Source organism: Electrona antarctica, assembly GCF_951216825.1.
Source record: "Electrona antarctica genome assembly, chromosome: 16".
NCBI classification, from domain to species: Eukaryota; Metazoa; Chordata; class Actinopteri; order Myctophiformes; family Myctophidae; genus Electrona; species Electrona antarctica.
This window is the reverse complement of record NC_136797.1, coordinates 33,877,238-33,893,749: the sequence shown is the minus strand read 5'-3', so window position 1 is coordinate 33,893,749 and position 16,512 is coordinate 33,877,238. Positions and strand designations below refer to the sequence as shown.

Genomic DNA, 16,512 nt, shown 5'->3' with positions numbered 1-16,512 from the left:
AATCTCAGAAATACTCTGGCTGGACCAGAGGCATATCTACAATAAGGCGAGGGCAGGCGACCGCCTGTCCAAATCCATTTCTTGCCTGGCCAAAATCCATACAATGAGAAAAAAAGAGGACAAAAACAAGACCTGATAACTATTAATGGACAGCTGATTGGCCGTTGCGGTAGAGCGCGACCCTCAATCACCCATTGGAATGTAAATGCATGCCTTTCAGCCTTTGTATCCTACCTGTCTGGCAAAAAGAAAACCTTTAGTGCTACGATTGTGCGCGGGGAGACGCCAATTAACACATATCTTGCCTGCCCAAAACGTAATTCCTGGATACGCCACTGGGCTGGACTGAAAGCAAATTAAACTCCACATGACCCGTCACTATGGGAAAGGAGTCAGACAAAAGGAGGACAAACCAGGACCAATAGTGGTTAGATTTCTGTGATGTAAGGACAGATCTTTTTTGCCTGAGAAAGACTTCAGAAACACTCTCCGGCTGAAATTGAAGCGATTGAAATTGAAGCCACCAATGAGAGGGAGTCAAGAGAGATTGGGACCGTGGTCATAAGAGCCAATATGATTATATAAGCAAGTGGATTGCCAGCAGTACTCACTATAACGGTGGACACTCAATGACACATTTCGGTGATGATTAAGCCTTATTCCAAGTCATTGGATTGATCATTATTACATTTGAAGAAGAAGCTTAACTGTCCTATATACCTCCACTCCAAACGTTTAAATGCTAAAAGCTAAAACCTTTAGCTTTAGTATCTTCATCTTTAGCTGTTATAAATATGTCTTGTTGAAAAACTGAAAATTGGTTGTACTGTACGGTATTTGTTTTGTGTTTTGAGGGTAATTAAAAAAAATATATACAGTACTGTATATCAATGCTTCAACTGAAAACAAAGATTGCCGATCTACAAGCTCAGCTATTTTTGCTATTTTGCGAATATATTATTTAGCCATTTCTGCTTTGCTAATATGCAATATGCTTTCCTCTAAATATAATATGCAGGACTTCTAAGATGAATTTCATTGTTACCCCTCAACAGATGCATCACGAGCGCTGCCTGACTTTGTGGAGCTGGATCTGGGAGAGAGCAAAGCAGATATCAACATCAGCCTAGAGGACGTAAAAGCCCTTCAGTGTCTTTACAGAGAGCACTGTGAGGTTAGAGCATCAGAATCACTTAATTTACCATGTAACAGTAGCTCCACAGGAGTTGTTGTGATTTGTTGACACAGTGTATAGGACTAGGGTTGTCATCGGAATCGGTTCGTGAGCAGAAAAACGTGATCGGGACATCCCTAGCGTCAATATTATATCCATATCATGATATTAGACTGGATATTGTCTGTAATTTTGGATATTGTACTATTGTGATATGGCATAATGTGTTCTATAAAAATATAAATATCGGTTTGGGAAAAATCGGTATCGGCAGATACTCAAAATCAAATGATCAGAATCGGATCGGGAGCAAAATAACCGGGACATTCCTATATACTGTAAGACACTTCATAACTTAACATGGCATCCACAGGCTTTATCATCGGTATCCTGGCCAAGAGAATAATAATGAGGAATGACTCGTTGGAAAACTGTTCCAGACTAGAACTATAGCACACAGACGCTACCTTATATCCCACAACCCACATAATCTTTTTTTATTTTTAACAATTTGATAATATAAGAGTAGCTGTATGTGTACTACAATAATACATTATGATTTAAATGTAAAAAACATTTATTCCTTTCCATACATAGATACCAAGGCTACTGGGAGAGGGCCTAAGAGCCACATGCGGTTCTAGTGCAGCAGGTTGCTTACCTCTGATTTAGCCGTTAGACTATGATTTGGCGTTTAGGCTATAACATTGTAACATCATGTTTGTCCTAGTGATGACAACATGACACGTTACTTTTCGCTAATTACACTGTCCAAAGATTTGTCTCCATAGAGTCTCCCTCTGGTTGCACTGTAATGATGTAATGACAGTCCTTCATTTATGATATCCCATCCCCCAATGTCCTATGACGTTTCATACAGTACTCAGACTCAACTCGTCACTTCACCCCCAAACATCATTCCTCAATGATTGAAGGAGCAAGGGCGTACCTCCTGGAAGAGATTTGTGCTCTGCTGAGTGCAACTTTCTAGTTACAAATCGGATAATTCTTTTTTTATGAAAGATGGTTTAATTGCACTGTATGAAAAAAGTCAAATCATCTGGCTGATCTTAGTGGAGCTCATCACTGTTGACATGTCATTGAATGGTAAGTGCTTGTTTGTTTCAGGCTATCCTCGACGTGGTTGTCAACCTCCAGTTCAGTCTTATTGAGAAGCTGTGGCAGACATTCTGGCGTTATTCACCCTCTGACTCAGTAGAGGGCACCACCATTACAGAAAACAGGTCAGCTCCATTTATCAAAACTCTTATGACAGTCAGGTTTTAACTGAAAAAATATAATACAAGGCGTATTAAACTGGAAGTACTTCACCCTGTACACATTCACATTTGTGAAATAATATCGCTGTAGGGCAAAAACCATCATTCTACATTGTATTGCGATGTGTTGTGAGCTTGTAGATCTCTGCTATGTCCAAAGTTTCAAAGTTTGCCCAAAATAGGGATGGCAGGTTGAGTCTTTCTGTGTTTATAGTAAATAAGCAATGAAAAGTATTAACAAGAGCTTATAACTACATTGGATCTATTGGGTCTATTTTTGTCCATTTCCTGAAAAGTAACGGTTTTGGACATACAAGATTCCCACCCGACAGCTATGATACTGTATGATACTGTATTTTTATGTATATGATGTATTACCATGTTTTTGTTCTTGCTTACTGTAAATCGCTCTGGATTAAGAGTGTCTGCTAAAGTGTATGATAGGCCATATGAAGAGGCCTGTATGTAACATTGGTTTCTTGATTGCACAGCAGTGTGAGTGAGATTGAAGACCGACTACCCTGCTCACAGCTACTGGAGCTGTGCAGGAACGAGGCTGTGCTCAAATGGATGACCACATGTGACCATCTGATGTACCAGGCCCTTGTTGAGATCCTCATCCCCGATGTCCTCAGACCCATTCCCAGTAATGTCTCATTTACACATGGTTCCACACAGTGTTGACTTTTACAGCAAATTTCGATTTTAGTTTTAGTCATATATATTGTTCATATATTTAGTTGTCAGTGAAAAAAGGTAGCTGACGAACATTTTTCGTCATAGTATTAGTCGACGAAATCAACACTGGTTGCTTGGTCAGTGTTGCTTGTCAAGATATTCAAGGTATTGTCAGCGAGCATCACAGTCGTGACGAGGCTTCTATCCAAGGCTGTGGCGTGATCCATTTTGAATGTCTTTGCATTGTTTTGTCCTTATTCACTGTTTTTTATTGTGTAGGTGCCTTGACTCAAGCCATCCGCAACTTTGCCAAAAGCCTGGAAGGTTGGCTGAACAATGCCATGAATGCCATTCCACAGAGAATGATTCAGACCAAGGTACACATACTGTACTGTAGTGCACACAAACACAGTGCATATTTTCTTTCCACCACATTTTCTGTCTCTGAACATACCAGTGGTGTCAACTGCGGGGGTGCTTGGTAGCTGGAGCACCCCCCAAGAAAATAGGAACACAATATAGCACCCCCTGAGCTCCCCTCCCCCATGACTAGGGTTTTGTCACGTAGGCACACGACTCACACCTTTACGGGCGGTGGTGGGGGCTTGGGCCACTGGGGGTGGGCATTGCCTGTTCCCTGTTCACAGAACAGGTATAAATGCTAATATGGTGGCTTTTGTTTTTTGATTATTGATCATGCTGAAATGTTGAAACAAGATGCAGAAACAATTTAATTCTTTACTGTTGATCATTGATCATGCTGAAATGTTGAAACAAGATGCTGAAACAATTGAATGTGTTCGTTGTGAACTAAAATCGGCGGCGCAGGCGGGGGAGGGGGGGCGATCACCCCCGACAGTTATAAGAACTATTCGCCACTGGAACATACTGTATTGAAAGATAATTTCTCTTCCCAAAAGATGAATTTGATGGTTAACACCCCGAGCGGTCTCCGTCCTGTTGGGCAACATTCAATGTCATTTCCGGTTGGAACGTCATCCAAAGTAATCCCCCCCATTTTAGTGGATGAGATCGGAAATCTTAAAACGTAAATAGCTCTTGATCTAAATCAATCCGTCCAATTCTAACCAAAGATTATGTTTTTGTGCATCGCGGTCCCGTCGCTAGTCGCGTTAGAAGTAATCATACCTCCTGTTGTTGTCGATCGCCTCAAGTGTTTTGGCTACATCTAGCTACTTGAGCTACATTCAAGATGGCTCCTGGTGCACCTTGAAATGCGCTCCGTAGCTGCAAATCGCTGGGCGCCCTGATTTAATGGTCCTAAATACCCCCGGGCGTTCGGGATATATCTGGATATTTAATAGTTGGGTCTTTTCTACTTCTTAATATTGACATAACCGATTTAACATTTTGGTTTCTGTGTGTGCCCCATGCTCAGGTTGCTGCTGTTAGTGCCTTTGCGCAAACACTGCGCAGATACACATCTCTGAACCACCTGGCTCAGGCAGCACGCGCTGTGTTGCAGAACACCTCACAGATCAACCAGATGCTGAGTGACCTCAACCGTGTGGACTTTGCTAATGTCCAGGTCTGAATTTCTGTCTGTGCTTTGTTGGTAATTTCCTTAGAGTATATATTAATAGAGACGTCACCGGATTTCTCCTCTCATCCACTTGCATTGAGTTGCTCACCCAGCGCATGTGGTGTTCTTCCGGGTTGGAAACAGTGCATTCTGGGATTGCTTATGGGCCAGACGTGAGCGCGCTGGGCCGTTGACTATCATTGCGCCATTTACGCGCGTTCACGTATGAAGCATAGCGTTCATGTGTCATCGGCCCATAACGTGAACGTGTGCAATGCATAGTGCTGGCTCGAGCTGCAATACCAAATTCGACCACTATGTCCATTTCGCCTCAGGGTTTCCTCTCGGTGACGTCTCTATTATATTTATACTCTACGGTAATTTTCTATAAATCACCTGTCTTTCCCACTGCAGCTCGACAGTTCCTGCTCAAGTGGTCCTTCTACAGGTCTGCTTCTGACGTGACGTGACGTGCAAAATGTTGTGCCCGTGATTTGTTTTTTAGTTTTTGCGTAGATCACTGGTTCTCAGCATCGGGAACCACCAGAGTCTGTCTTCCACTCTGAAGACAGAGTCTTCCACTCTGTCTTCCATCCTGTCTTCCATCTCAAAGGACAGCTTATGCACCGTAGCCTATTCGCCTCACTAGCTTAGTGTTCAATGTTGTCAGTTTTTCCTCTAGCACCACCGTTAGCCAAAAAGGTCTACTTGGGCTATAGGCTGAATTGCCATTAAACTTGCAGAGCACATTCATGCTTGCCGGAGCATGAACAATACTCATTTTGCTGACACCATGTCCTGTTCTTTAGCGCCACCCGTAAGCCAAAATCTTGCACGCAATATAAAAACAAATCTAATGGGGAGATTGCAGAATGAACCCTGCTGGTTTTCATGACCCCCCCATTGCCATGATCCTTGTGCTCCCTACAGATTCTAGCACCCCCATGTCCTTTCCTCTATCGCAACCATAGAGTATATAAAAGGATAGAGACTGAACTGGCGCGAAGCTCGGCCCCCCCAGCTATTCATGTCAGTGGAAGTTGCTCAGTGGCGTTTTGAAGCACCCGGAAGACTGCCGGAAGTCCCTCCTCCGGACCTCAACTTTGAGGTCCGGAGTGACGTATGCAACCGAGCGCTCAATGTTAAAGCCCAGCTGCACGGGGTTTCCCGGTCATGAATCCACGGGTCCGCCTGTAGTCCCTCCTCCTACCACTAGGACCCAGACCTTCAACGTTGAATAGCCTCACTGGCCCCTTGATCGCGACCCTAAAGCTAGAAGTTCCACTTCGGTATAAGAAGCAGAAAGTCCTTTTAGTTTTGTTATTATTATATCTCATCCTGAATCCTACACTGTTATGCCTTTTTCAGTTTTGAACTATTATTTTTTCCCCCTCTCTCTCATGTCAATAGGAGCAAGCATCGTGGGTGTGCCAGTGTGAGGAGGGTGTGGTGCAACGCTTGGAGCAGGACTTCAAGGCCACACTACAACAGCAAAGCTCCCTGGAGCAGTGGGCTGCCTGGTTGGACAACGTGGTCACTCAGGTCCTCAGGCCATATGAACACCGGCCCAGCTTTCCCACTGCAGCTCGACAGTTCCTGCTCAAGTGGTCCTTCTACAGGTCTGCTTCTGACTGGAAATGTTGTGCCTGTGATTTGTTTTTTAGTTTTTGCGTAGATCACTGGTTCTCAGTTTTTGTACACTCTTAGAGTTATTAACAGTGGCATTGTAGATTGGGGTCCCAGAGATATATTGTATCAAACGCCTTATGTTTATCCTCTGGCGGCCCTTGAAATCACTGGAGTATATCGGGGGTCGCAAATTTATTTAGCTCATCAAAAAGATATAAAAACAAAATTACACAGAATGAGTGAAATACTTACAAATATATTTTAACAATAATTGTTACAAAACCCTTACATAGCCTGTGCGGACAAATGTGGACCAAACGTGACCAAACACATTAATTGCCCGGAACTATTTAATCCATTACATTCATGCGCCCAGTCGATTTATAAACAGTGACGCCTTTTCCGGACGGACCGGCGGAAGTTCATGATGTTTGTGTAGCAGCTAACAATAGAGCTAACACTCTAGAGCAGCTAACACTCTAGAGTCGATCGACAACAACGGGAGACAAGAATAAATCTATCGAGACTAGCGACTGGACCGCGGAGCGCCGTCTAACACAGGATCTTTTTTCATAAAAAGACGGGATGATTTAGATCGCGAGTTATGAATGTTTTAAGATTTTCGTTTTCATCAGCTAAACAGAGGAGGGAGTTTTTCGATGACGTCTCACTCTTGCGCGTCACTGAGGAGAGCCCAGGAGGCACGCCTGGGCTATACAGCCATGCGATCTGTTCTCGTATCAATAAACTTCGTCTTTTGGACAATACTTCGTCCTGGGCGTCGGGCGTTATTAATAGAAAGGACAAAGAACTTCGTCCTGGGCGCTAGGGGTGTTAATTATGTGCATAAAATTACCTCCAGGCTTATGTTTGGGCTCGAGTCAATCAATGGCAGCATTATTTTGGGTTGGGGGTCTGAAAAGTTTGCGAACCCATGGCGTAGATCAGTGGTTCCCAAACTTTTCAGGTCGGGACCCAAAAGAGAGATTAGATGTTTGCCCGGGACCTAAACTTGTAAAAATGGCCGATCTACAAGCACACGACGCGTCGCTGCGAATAATTAGAAAACAAAATGTAGGAAACCAAAGAATCAAGGGACCCATAACAATGTGTCTGTGACCCACGAATGGGTCCCGACCCAGTGTTTGGGAACCTATGGCGTAGAATAGATGTGAAGTGAGGTGATGTTGTTTTCTCTCTCTCAGCTCCATGGTGATCAGAGACCTGACCCTGCGCAGTGCTGCCAGCTTCGGCTCCTTCCACCTCATCCGCCTGCTGTACGACGAGTACATGTTCTACCTGGTGGAGCACCGCGTGGCTCAGGCCACCGGAGAGACGCCCATTGGAATCATGGGGGAGGTATGTATGCCTGGGGCATATTGCTCTTTATACTGTCTAGAAGTGTGTGTGTGTGTGTGTGTGTGTGTGTGTGTGTGTGTGTGTGTGTGTGTGTGTGTGTGTGTGTGTGTGTGTGTGTGTGTGTGTGTGTGTGTGTGTGTGTGTGTGTGTGTGTGTGTGTGTGTGACAGACAAGGTAGTAGGGCTGGGGCGGTATGGGGTTTTTACCGCGGTAATCATTTTATTATTCATTTTTGAGTGGTGCAACCACTCCAAGGAACAGCAATGTCCGTGTCAACCGTGTGTGTGTTCAACCATGTTTGTGTGTGACTACTATGAGCACCAGTACCAATGAGTACCAAAAGTGGCGCTGTTGTGCCAGAAACAGAGAGAGAGAGATAGTGCTGCACTGTTGCCTGCTAATGAGAGAGAGAGTGCACCGTGTGCACCACTCAGTTCACACGGGTGTGATTTTTTATTTTACCGCGGTAATTAACCCGATGCCGTGGTATGCGTTACATAGCGGCGATATTGCGGTTATTGCACCCAGCCTTACAAGGTAGTACTGATGTCATAGATGGCCACAGACTGGCCACATGATGTCTTGTCCACAATGGAAGCCACGCCGTAAGACCCCGACTTGTTTATTCTACTTTGCAACATAGTTCCATTCAAAGTTTCTAGTGTATTAACAGCAATTTCTTTTCAAGTATTAAATGAGATTTTCCTGTTTTCTTTGCAAGGTACAAGAAATGTAATGTCAACACCATTTGTTTCTTTTTGTCATCTAGTTTGATAGCCTCAACACCCTGTCTCCGGCTAATCTTGACAAAGGTATGTGGCTGAGTTTAATTATTATGAAAGTATTCATGTCAGCCGAGTGCATAATCTGCGTATGCCCTTTTCATTTGATTGCAAAGACAAAGATCTGAGAATGAATTGACCTTGAAGGGAAGAAATCCATACTGTAAAACCAAGTTCAGACAATGTTGGAAAATGGCTCTGCATCAGTGTTCACGTCCATGAGATCAGTGAGATTAGGGCTTTAACTTATTATTTTCGTAGTGATTATTCTTTCAATTAATCGGATAATCAAGAATTGTGTTTTTATATCATTTATATCGTCGCTGTCGGGAGGATACCACTTAACTCCATTTTGTAGGTTTTAGATTTTTGTTTTTTCATAAATCAATGCTATTAAACACCCTGTACATTTCTGTGTTGTTTCGATGATATTGAACCAATGAAAAGTATCAAACTGCTTCGGAAAGAAGCTCTCAACTCCATTGCAGCCTCAACCACAGGCTGCTGCTGCAGTCAGACGCGGAGCGGAAGATAAACACACTTCTCTCGCTAGTTTACTGATACTGCAACTCCGTCTCCGAGAATCCCTCTTTGCAGAAGTTATTGTAATATTTAAAGTCCACCTTATTATTGTAGGCCTATATAAGCAGTGGCATGAGGCATCGGGGCGTTCTTTCACAAGTTGCGATGCATTGTGTGAGCTTGGAGATCCATTGTCGACTGTTCTTATCAATGATGGACAATGATGGAGAGAACCTCCTAAATTCCACTTGAGCTGGATTTGGATAAAGTGGTGATATAATGACACAAAATACCAACTTTGATGAGGCAGTATTGCTTTGTTTTAATAAGATTTTTTGAGTTTTCTGACATTTTTATATCAAGTTTTTTCATCTTCCCGACAGCAGAGATATATAGAACAAATCGCTGCATAGATCTGCTATTTTTGGAAGTTTGAAAGAAAAATGTGATCGATTTTAAACGATAAAACAGATGAACTGTTGCACCCCCTAAGTGAGATGGATAGTGACCTGGACGTGTGTCCTGTATTGTATAGATGACATCAGTGACCTGGATAGCGACATGGATGAGGACATGGAGGAATCCGGAGAGCCTCTTGCCAAACGGGAGAAGATGGAGGTGATCCAGGTGATCCAGATGGCCTCTCCGGAGGACATCTCCCATCCCGTGGTTGGGGGGGTTGTCCACCAGAGTGTCCTCCACTCCCTGCCGCAGCCCCCCGAGGACCACGGCGAGCACATCCTGACCCCCTCCGCCGGAACCCCGACCATCCGCCACTGCAGCGCCACAGGCAACACGTACGCCTCTGTCTGAGGGGTACGGCCCCTCGATGGCCTGTCTTTTCTCTCTCACTCTCTCTCTCTACAGTACATATCGTTCTCTCTGTGTGTCTTAGATATTTCCCTCACTGTTCTTGTGCGCTTTGTCTGTCTGCACTGACGTGGCTGGTCACAGTCTCCTCTGCCTCTTCACCCTCATCCTTGGAGGAGTGTTGAAATAACGGATACTTGGGATAAGATGTGCCGTCAGCATCATCTGACTGTTAAAACTTCTCCCAAGAGTCTGTGCTCTGTTAAGCTGATGTATACTTAGTTGTGCGGCGCCACGCGCAACAAAGTATATGAAGCCCTTTACAATCCAACAGCCCGAGGAGGGAACCTGAGGGAATGGGTGTAATTTGACCCATATGATGCTGTCTGAACAGGCGTATGTCACTGGCTCAATCTATTTATACAAGTGGATTTTATGTTGATGTTGTCATTTTTAGATGCTCTTTAGTGTAGTAGCCTGAATGTGATAAGAATTTGACTTTTTTTTATTTTCTTTTATTTTTCTTACCGGGCATGGACCAAAAACAAAACAACAAGAGGAAGCCGGCGATGAGAGCCATCTTTGGCCACTACATAGCTAGGCTTCCTGTCCTACAGTGCCGCGTTGCAAGAGCAGAAGGAATGTCAGGGATTTTATGTACCTCGGCTTTATCATAGTGCCTTATCCTAAATGCAGCTGTCCATGTAATCCTGACTGTGTGGTTCAGAGACCACAGGGCCTCTTTGTTATCCCCCAGCCACAGTTTTAGCTCCCTGGTAACTTGTGGCTAGATTTGGGCTGGTTCATCAGTGTGGAGGCTTTGGGGACACAGGCTCAGAGATGCCTGTTGATCTCTCTGGATCAGTTCTGTTAAGCTTATATAAGGTTAGTGCTTATATTAAAGTGGCTACAGTCAACTTTGTGAAATTTTGGTTTTGGTGAGCCCTTGAGTTTCTTAGTGTCATTATTTTTGTTGTTTTGTTTTTGTTTTCTCTCAAGGCCCAGCCATAGGACAAGTACATTTGTTTACAAAGCTTAGTACAGAAGAGGTCAATTAAAATTGCCATACTTTTTTACTGTATATTCTTTTATTGATGCACTTCCTTTGTGCAGATCAATCGATCTCACATTTCCTGTGAGTTCGTATCATCATGCAGATGATATTGCATAGTGAAGGAAAAGTCTACATTCCCTAGAACCTAGGGAACTGAGTTGAATGGCGATGGTGTCATTCTCCCAAAGCCATTACATCATACATTTATGAAATACATTCCATTTTAACGATTATGTCAAAGCAAAAATGTTGACTGTAGCTGCTTTAAGCTCCTGAATCATGGTCCTTAGCCTTTCTCTTTCTCTCACTCTGTCAACTTGAGGGCTATTCTTGCATTAGCCTCTGCTATTGGGTGAGGTGTGTTTTTGCCTGTGTTTGTGCACATGGGTGCATGGGTGTGCACATGTACCTGCATGAGTGTGTGGTGATGTGTGTCTTTGTTTACGAGCGTGTGCCCTGTGCATGAATGTGTGTTGGAAGTGGAACACATCCATCAATCACCCTACCTCAAACCAGTGGTGCCAGCCCTGTGACTCGTGCAGTGCAGTCACCAAACCTTATTGCACACACCACTGTACTGCATCAATCTCAACATCCCACACCATACAGGAGATATAATGTACATTGCTTATGTCACCTCATTTCTAATACACATTTTCATTACCGTTTTTAGTCCACACATTCTTCATCCCGTGGCTGTTTAATGGGGGGTGCATACGTTGGTTAGATATACCAACAGTCCTACAGTCATTAGTCGGACAAACCCGTGCTGTGGGTTTAAAATCACATGTGGCTCCCGACATGCGTGGCGGGTTAAAACTCACCCGTGGCTTCCTGTGAGGTTAGGGTTTGGGGAGGGTGTCTGACTCATGGTGTGTCCGACTGTTGGTATGTCTAACTAAACACATGCCCCCGTTTAATGGTCATCTTTGTACAGTGGACCAAAAGTAGATATTTTCTGATATTCAAAGATAGTGTATATACAATGAGAGACTACATCAATTTGATTCTTTTCACGTGGCTGAATCTGATTGTTTATCTGTGATTGTTTCTTTTGGTAGCTTTTCTGTAATTGCTTTATAGACTGTGAAAAAGGAAGGGGACATCACTGGAAACTAAATCTGTACTTGAACTGTTATTTAATATTCATTTATGTTGTGGAGAATTTAAAAGATTAATACTTCTCAAATGAGGAACTTTTGTTATTACTGAAATATTCGTTTTCTTGTTTCATTTTATGTTTTACATTCTTGAGGAGACGAGTTCTACCAATTCTGCATAGTGTATTTATTTATTGATGGTTAATGAGTCCTACCACTGACAAATAGACAGACTTAATGTACAGACCAACTGGAGAGTTTACAGAAGATTGAGATTATTTTTTAACCACTGAGCCACTTAACCATGAAATATCCCGGCTACAACCTCACAACAAACACACATTGTGAGCTTGTAGATCTGCTATCTTGGAAACATTTATGATTTGTTTCCCCCCGCCTATAATGACATGCCCAAAATTGGGATGCCATGGTTAAAGTGGTTAAGGTTTCAAGCCAGAAGGCCTGAATTTATTATCATTATTATGATTATTTCCTCAGCTTTTTTCAAATTCTGATAAATGCTAGAGAGACATGAAACTTTCAGGATTAGTAGATCTGATTTTCAAACCTGTACGTACCCAAATCCATTCTTTTTAATTAATTTATAATTAAATGTTGAATATTGTAACATTTGAAGGCCATACAAGTATCTTCTACACCGTAACTGCGATTGAGACTAAACTTGGTACGCATATTCTGGCATATATGCTCTACGACAATTTGCCCACTAAGCACTGCCAATAAAATGTTCCTGACATTTAGAATGTTTTGCGAAACACATTTTAACAGATTGATATGAAATGTGGAAATGTTAAAGGCTGCTTGATAAGCACGTGTACAAAAGCACGTGTACAGTAGTTTTGGATTCAGCAAAAGCATTAAAGAATTGTTACACATGCTATTGGGCCCAGGTGTTACTTGGAATCTCATTTCTGGTGGGCATGGCCTTTGACTTTTTAGCTTATAACTCAGCGTGTGATTGGACAATCGCTATGAAACCTGCTGAGCTCACCTGACTCCCTATTTTGAACATTTAAGCATTTTTACCAAGTTGATCAATGTGAGGCCGAATGGTGACTACTGTATATTCGCTAAATGTCCATAGACACTAATTGTTTTTATGTCAGCCAGTGAAAACAATTGAAACTCAATTCAATTCTCGTTCTGAATACTCATGATACAGTAATGAAAAGGATGCCATTTGATGATGGATTATTTCATAGTTTATGATTTATAAATGGAAATTTTGTGAATCTTTTCTCATTCATCTCAATTGTATGGCATGCTCATCAACTACATTACTTTGTTTTTGGTGTGTGTGTGCGTGTGTGTGTGTGTATACATGCATACATACAAACACATTTTTTGTGTTTTTATTTTCTGAGAGATTCTGTATGATCTTTATTGGGTTTGTCATAAATGTCATAAAATGTCGTACACATTTTAATAAATTATTTGCACCATATCTTAGTCACATTTATCCATTAACAGGATGTGCTGTAACTATCCTGTATGGTACTAACCTAGGATGAGTGCCTACGTAGAAACCTGTCTCCTGAATGTTTGGCAGGTGTGAATTGGTTGTATTATCACAGGTAAAACACCTATTACAAATATGATGATGAATCTGGCATTACAACTACATCCTGCTTGCATACAATGGCTCGTTTACCAACCAAGAAACTACATTGCACCGACAGTTGCAAGCTACAGCTGCAGCTTATCTGTTCCAAAATGTAGAATCATATTAATCAATGACAAATATGATAATGAATGTTAAATATAACCGCTATAGGGAGCATGAATTCTGGGATTGGTTAAAAATACATTGAAGTCCAATTTGTCAAAATAGGTTTTCTTGTAAATCACTTGAAGAGGGATACTTGCAAGGGGAACTCATGCAAGAGTCATTGTCTTTACAGTAGATTGTAGTTGTTGGCCTAATGAATTTCCTCTGACCTGTTGAAATGATAACCATCACCTGTATGATACAGGCTGCCACTGGCAAGTTTGCTGAACAAAGGGAGAACTCTGAACTATTCTAAAACAAAGTTGGTATAAATCACAAAAAAAATAATTCTAAGAGCTTGCATGATTAACTCAAGTAATCATTACAAAGAAACACAGCTTTCTCCCTTTTTATTGAAAATGTTAGAATTGGTAGTATGTACCTCTTCATAACAAAATTACACTTTTGCCTATGGCAGTTTTCCATGCCATGATGCCAACCATAAAGGGATTTTAATTAATGAATCTTTGTCACATAAGAAAATGCTATAGATGTGTTATTCTGTGCCTGAAGTGCAAACTGTGTAGAACATTTTCATTTAACCTTAATTATGTGCTTTGGGATAATAAATGCACATCTACTACTGTATGTGCTGCTAGAATCTATTTTTCTAGTGTTTTCTGTATGGGTTTTTTGATTATTTAGAATATGTGCCAGACATTGAAACTCCTTTCTGCATCTCAAAGCCTGGCTAATAAACACTGGACTCAATCTAATGCTGCCAACACAAATTGTACTTGTGTTCCTCATGATGTTTTTAAAATTTTAAATTAGTCTTTTGTAACAGCTGCCCATTTCCAACCAGACATTAGAAAGATAAGCTATTCCTTAACCACTCAGGCCCTATCTTGAGGGCCCCATATACTTATTACTTAAATGTACGAAGAATGGCGAAACCAGACGATCCACAAGCTTACAACGTGTCACGATGTGAGGCTTTGAGAGATTGTAGATCTGCTGTTTTCGTGGTTTCTTGGAAGATTTCCAAGCAATTTCATCTTTAATGACTTTTCCAATATAGGGATGCCAGGTTGAAAGTGGTTAACTTCTTACAGAAGCTAGGAAATGCCTCTCCACCTGGATAATATGGCGGCTTCACTGACCCATAATAGACTCCAGTGCCTTTGAATTCACCTCGGCCAGAGCAGATTGCTTTGGTGACTATTGGCCTCTGGTGAGCTCCAGATAGTGGCTGTGCAGAGCATACATTTCAATGCTGAAGTGCTGCTACTAAGAGGATACCTTGGTTGAGGATTTGTAAAGATCTCTCTTCAGGCTGGACTGGATCCTCTAATCAATGTGACCACACACACACTACTAGTTTACACATGATTGATTTTTACCTCCAGATGGATTGAGGTTATACTGTATAAAGCCTGTTTTAGTACTTCGTCGCATGACCGCGTAGTGCGCCGAAAATATATTTCTAGCGCGTGACACTGTCGTGCATCGAAGCATAAATTAGGCTCAAATCTTAAATCCCTTAATGAACAAGGAGCGTTAAATGATTTCTAACACTACATTCATTATATCATCTTTCTTTATCTTTACTCAAAATGATATTTTCTGAATGCTGTGGTCAGTTTGAGATTTCCGTTTGGATGTTTTAAGTGCCATTTGATTGTCTACTGAGTTGTGGCCATCTGTAGCACGCTCTAATGCAAGCACAAGCATTTGGCAGTGGCATTTGGGGAAGGTTTTTAGTTTAATTCACCCTAGACTAAAACCATTGTATATAAACTAAAATGGAAAAGTATATTTATTTGTGTCTTAACTATTTGGTTTGTTATTTTAGTGATGGATTACATCAGAAATGTTGGCAAAAGTGCTTTTGTGATTTCCCTCTTTTGATGATGTATAGTATCTAATATATATACACATTTCATGTGACTTTCTTTTTGTGTGCTGTTTCAGGTTCTTAGTATGCTGTATCTTTTCAAATTGGCAAGAGAAAACCAATGCGTGTAGGGTGATTTGTATTGTGTATTTTACATAAAAATGAGGAAAACTGGGGAACTTTTATATTTATAAAGACATTATCTTTTAGTGTGTCGTATTGATGAATATAGAAACTATTAAAGACACATGTAGTTTGGTTTTCTGAATATTTCAGACTTCAGCTCAGGCTAGCTTATTAGTGTTGTTTTCTTAAAATTTGTGGCTTGTCTTTCCAGTAATAAACTTTTTTTCTTGTTGAAAAGAAATGTTTCTCATATGACTGTGTTAAATTATATATGGATATATTGAACACTATCCAACACTAGAGTCCTAGGACAGGTGCAGATAGAGCCCCCCCCCCCTCTTTGGGTGCTTGAGCACCTGCCCCTTTGCCTCTGATGCCATAAGTGCCCTTTCAAAACAAGTTATGCCCAACACACTGGCCCTTATCAAGAACATTTAACAAATAGTAACTTATTTCACTATCATAATTATTAAAATGAGCTGGCTGGAAGTCAGTTTGTTTCACTTTTTGCTTGATGTAGTGATGTCAAGTGCCCTCCCACCTCGTTAATCTTGCAGCTGCATTGCAAACAACTCGACAGGCACTTTAATAGCAAGCATGGTAAATCCACTCACCCATTGACAGTTTAGCTACGAAACTGAAATGTGTTCATTTCATGAGCTTTTGTCAGCTTGGTTTGTACAGAGTGAGGCAAATTGTTTCCTCACATTTCCAATCATGTGATAATGAAGTAAACGGGCTCATGGCTTTGGTTTGGCCTCATCTTATTAAAGTTAACATGTTAGGCTGTTTGTGGAAATTGTGGTAGAGAACTAGAGATACAGGAGGC

At 41.6% G+C, this 16,512-nt stretch overlaps 1 protein-coding gene across 7 annotated transcripts in view; it reads left to right on the top strand.

The window, feature by feature from the left end:
- rfx3 (regulatory factor X, 3 (influences HLA class II expression)) overlaps positions 1 to 13,396 on the top strand; it is a 28,945-nt gene extending 15,549 nt beyond the window's left edge. For all 7 annotated transcript variants that reach the window (XM_079523568.1, XM_079523567.1, XM_079523569.1 and 4 more), the window contains exons 10-18: positions 1,056 to 1,174; positions 2,303 to 2,418; positions 2,946 to 3,100; positions 3,412 to 3,509; positions 4,532 to 4,681; positions 6,086 to 6,294; positions 7,510 to 7,663; positions 8,433 to 8,475; positions 9,503 to 13,396. In XM_079523568.1, the coding sequence (XP_079379694.1) occupies positions 1,056 to 1,174; positions 2,303 to 2,418; positions 2,946 to 3,100; positions 3,412 to 3,509; positions 4,532 to 4,681; positions 6,086 to 6,294; positions 7,510 to 7,663; positions 8,433 to 8,475; positions 9,503 to 9,780 (1,322 nt within the window). In that variant the 3' untranslated portion in view covers positions 9,781 to 13,396. The remainder of the gene's footprint in view (positions 1 to 1,055; positions 1,175 to 2,302; positions 2,419 to 2,945; positions 3,101 to 3,411; positions 3,510 to 4,531; positions 4,682 to 6,085; positions 6,295 to 7,509; positions 7,664 to 8,432; positions 8,476 to 9,502) is intronic.
- The last annotated feature ends 3,116 nt before the right edge of the window (positions 13,397 to 16,512 follow it).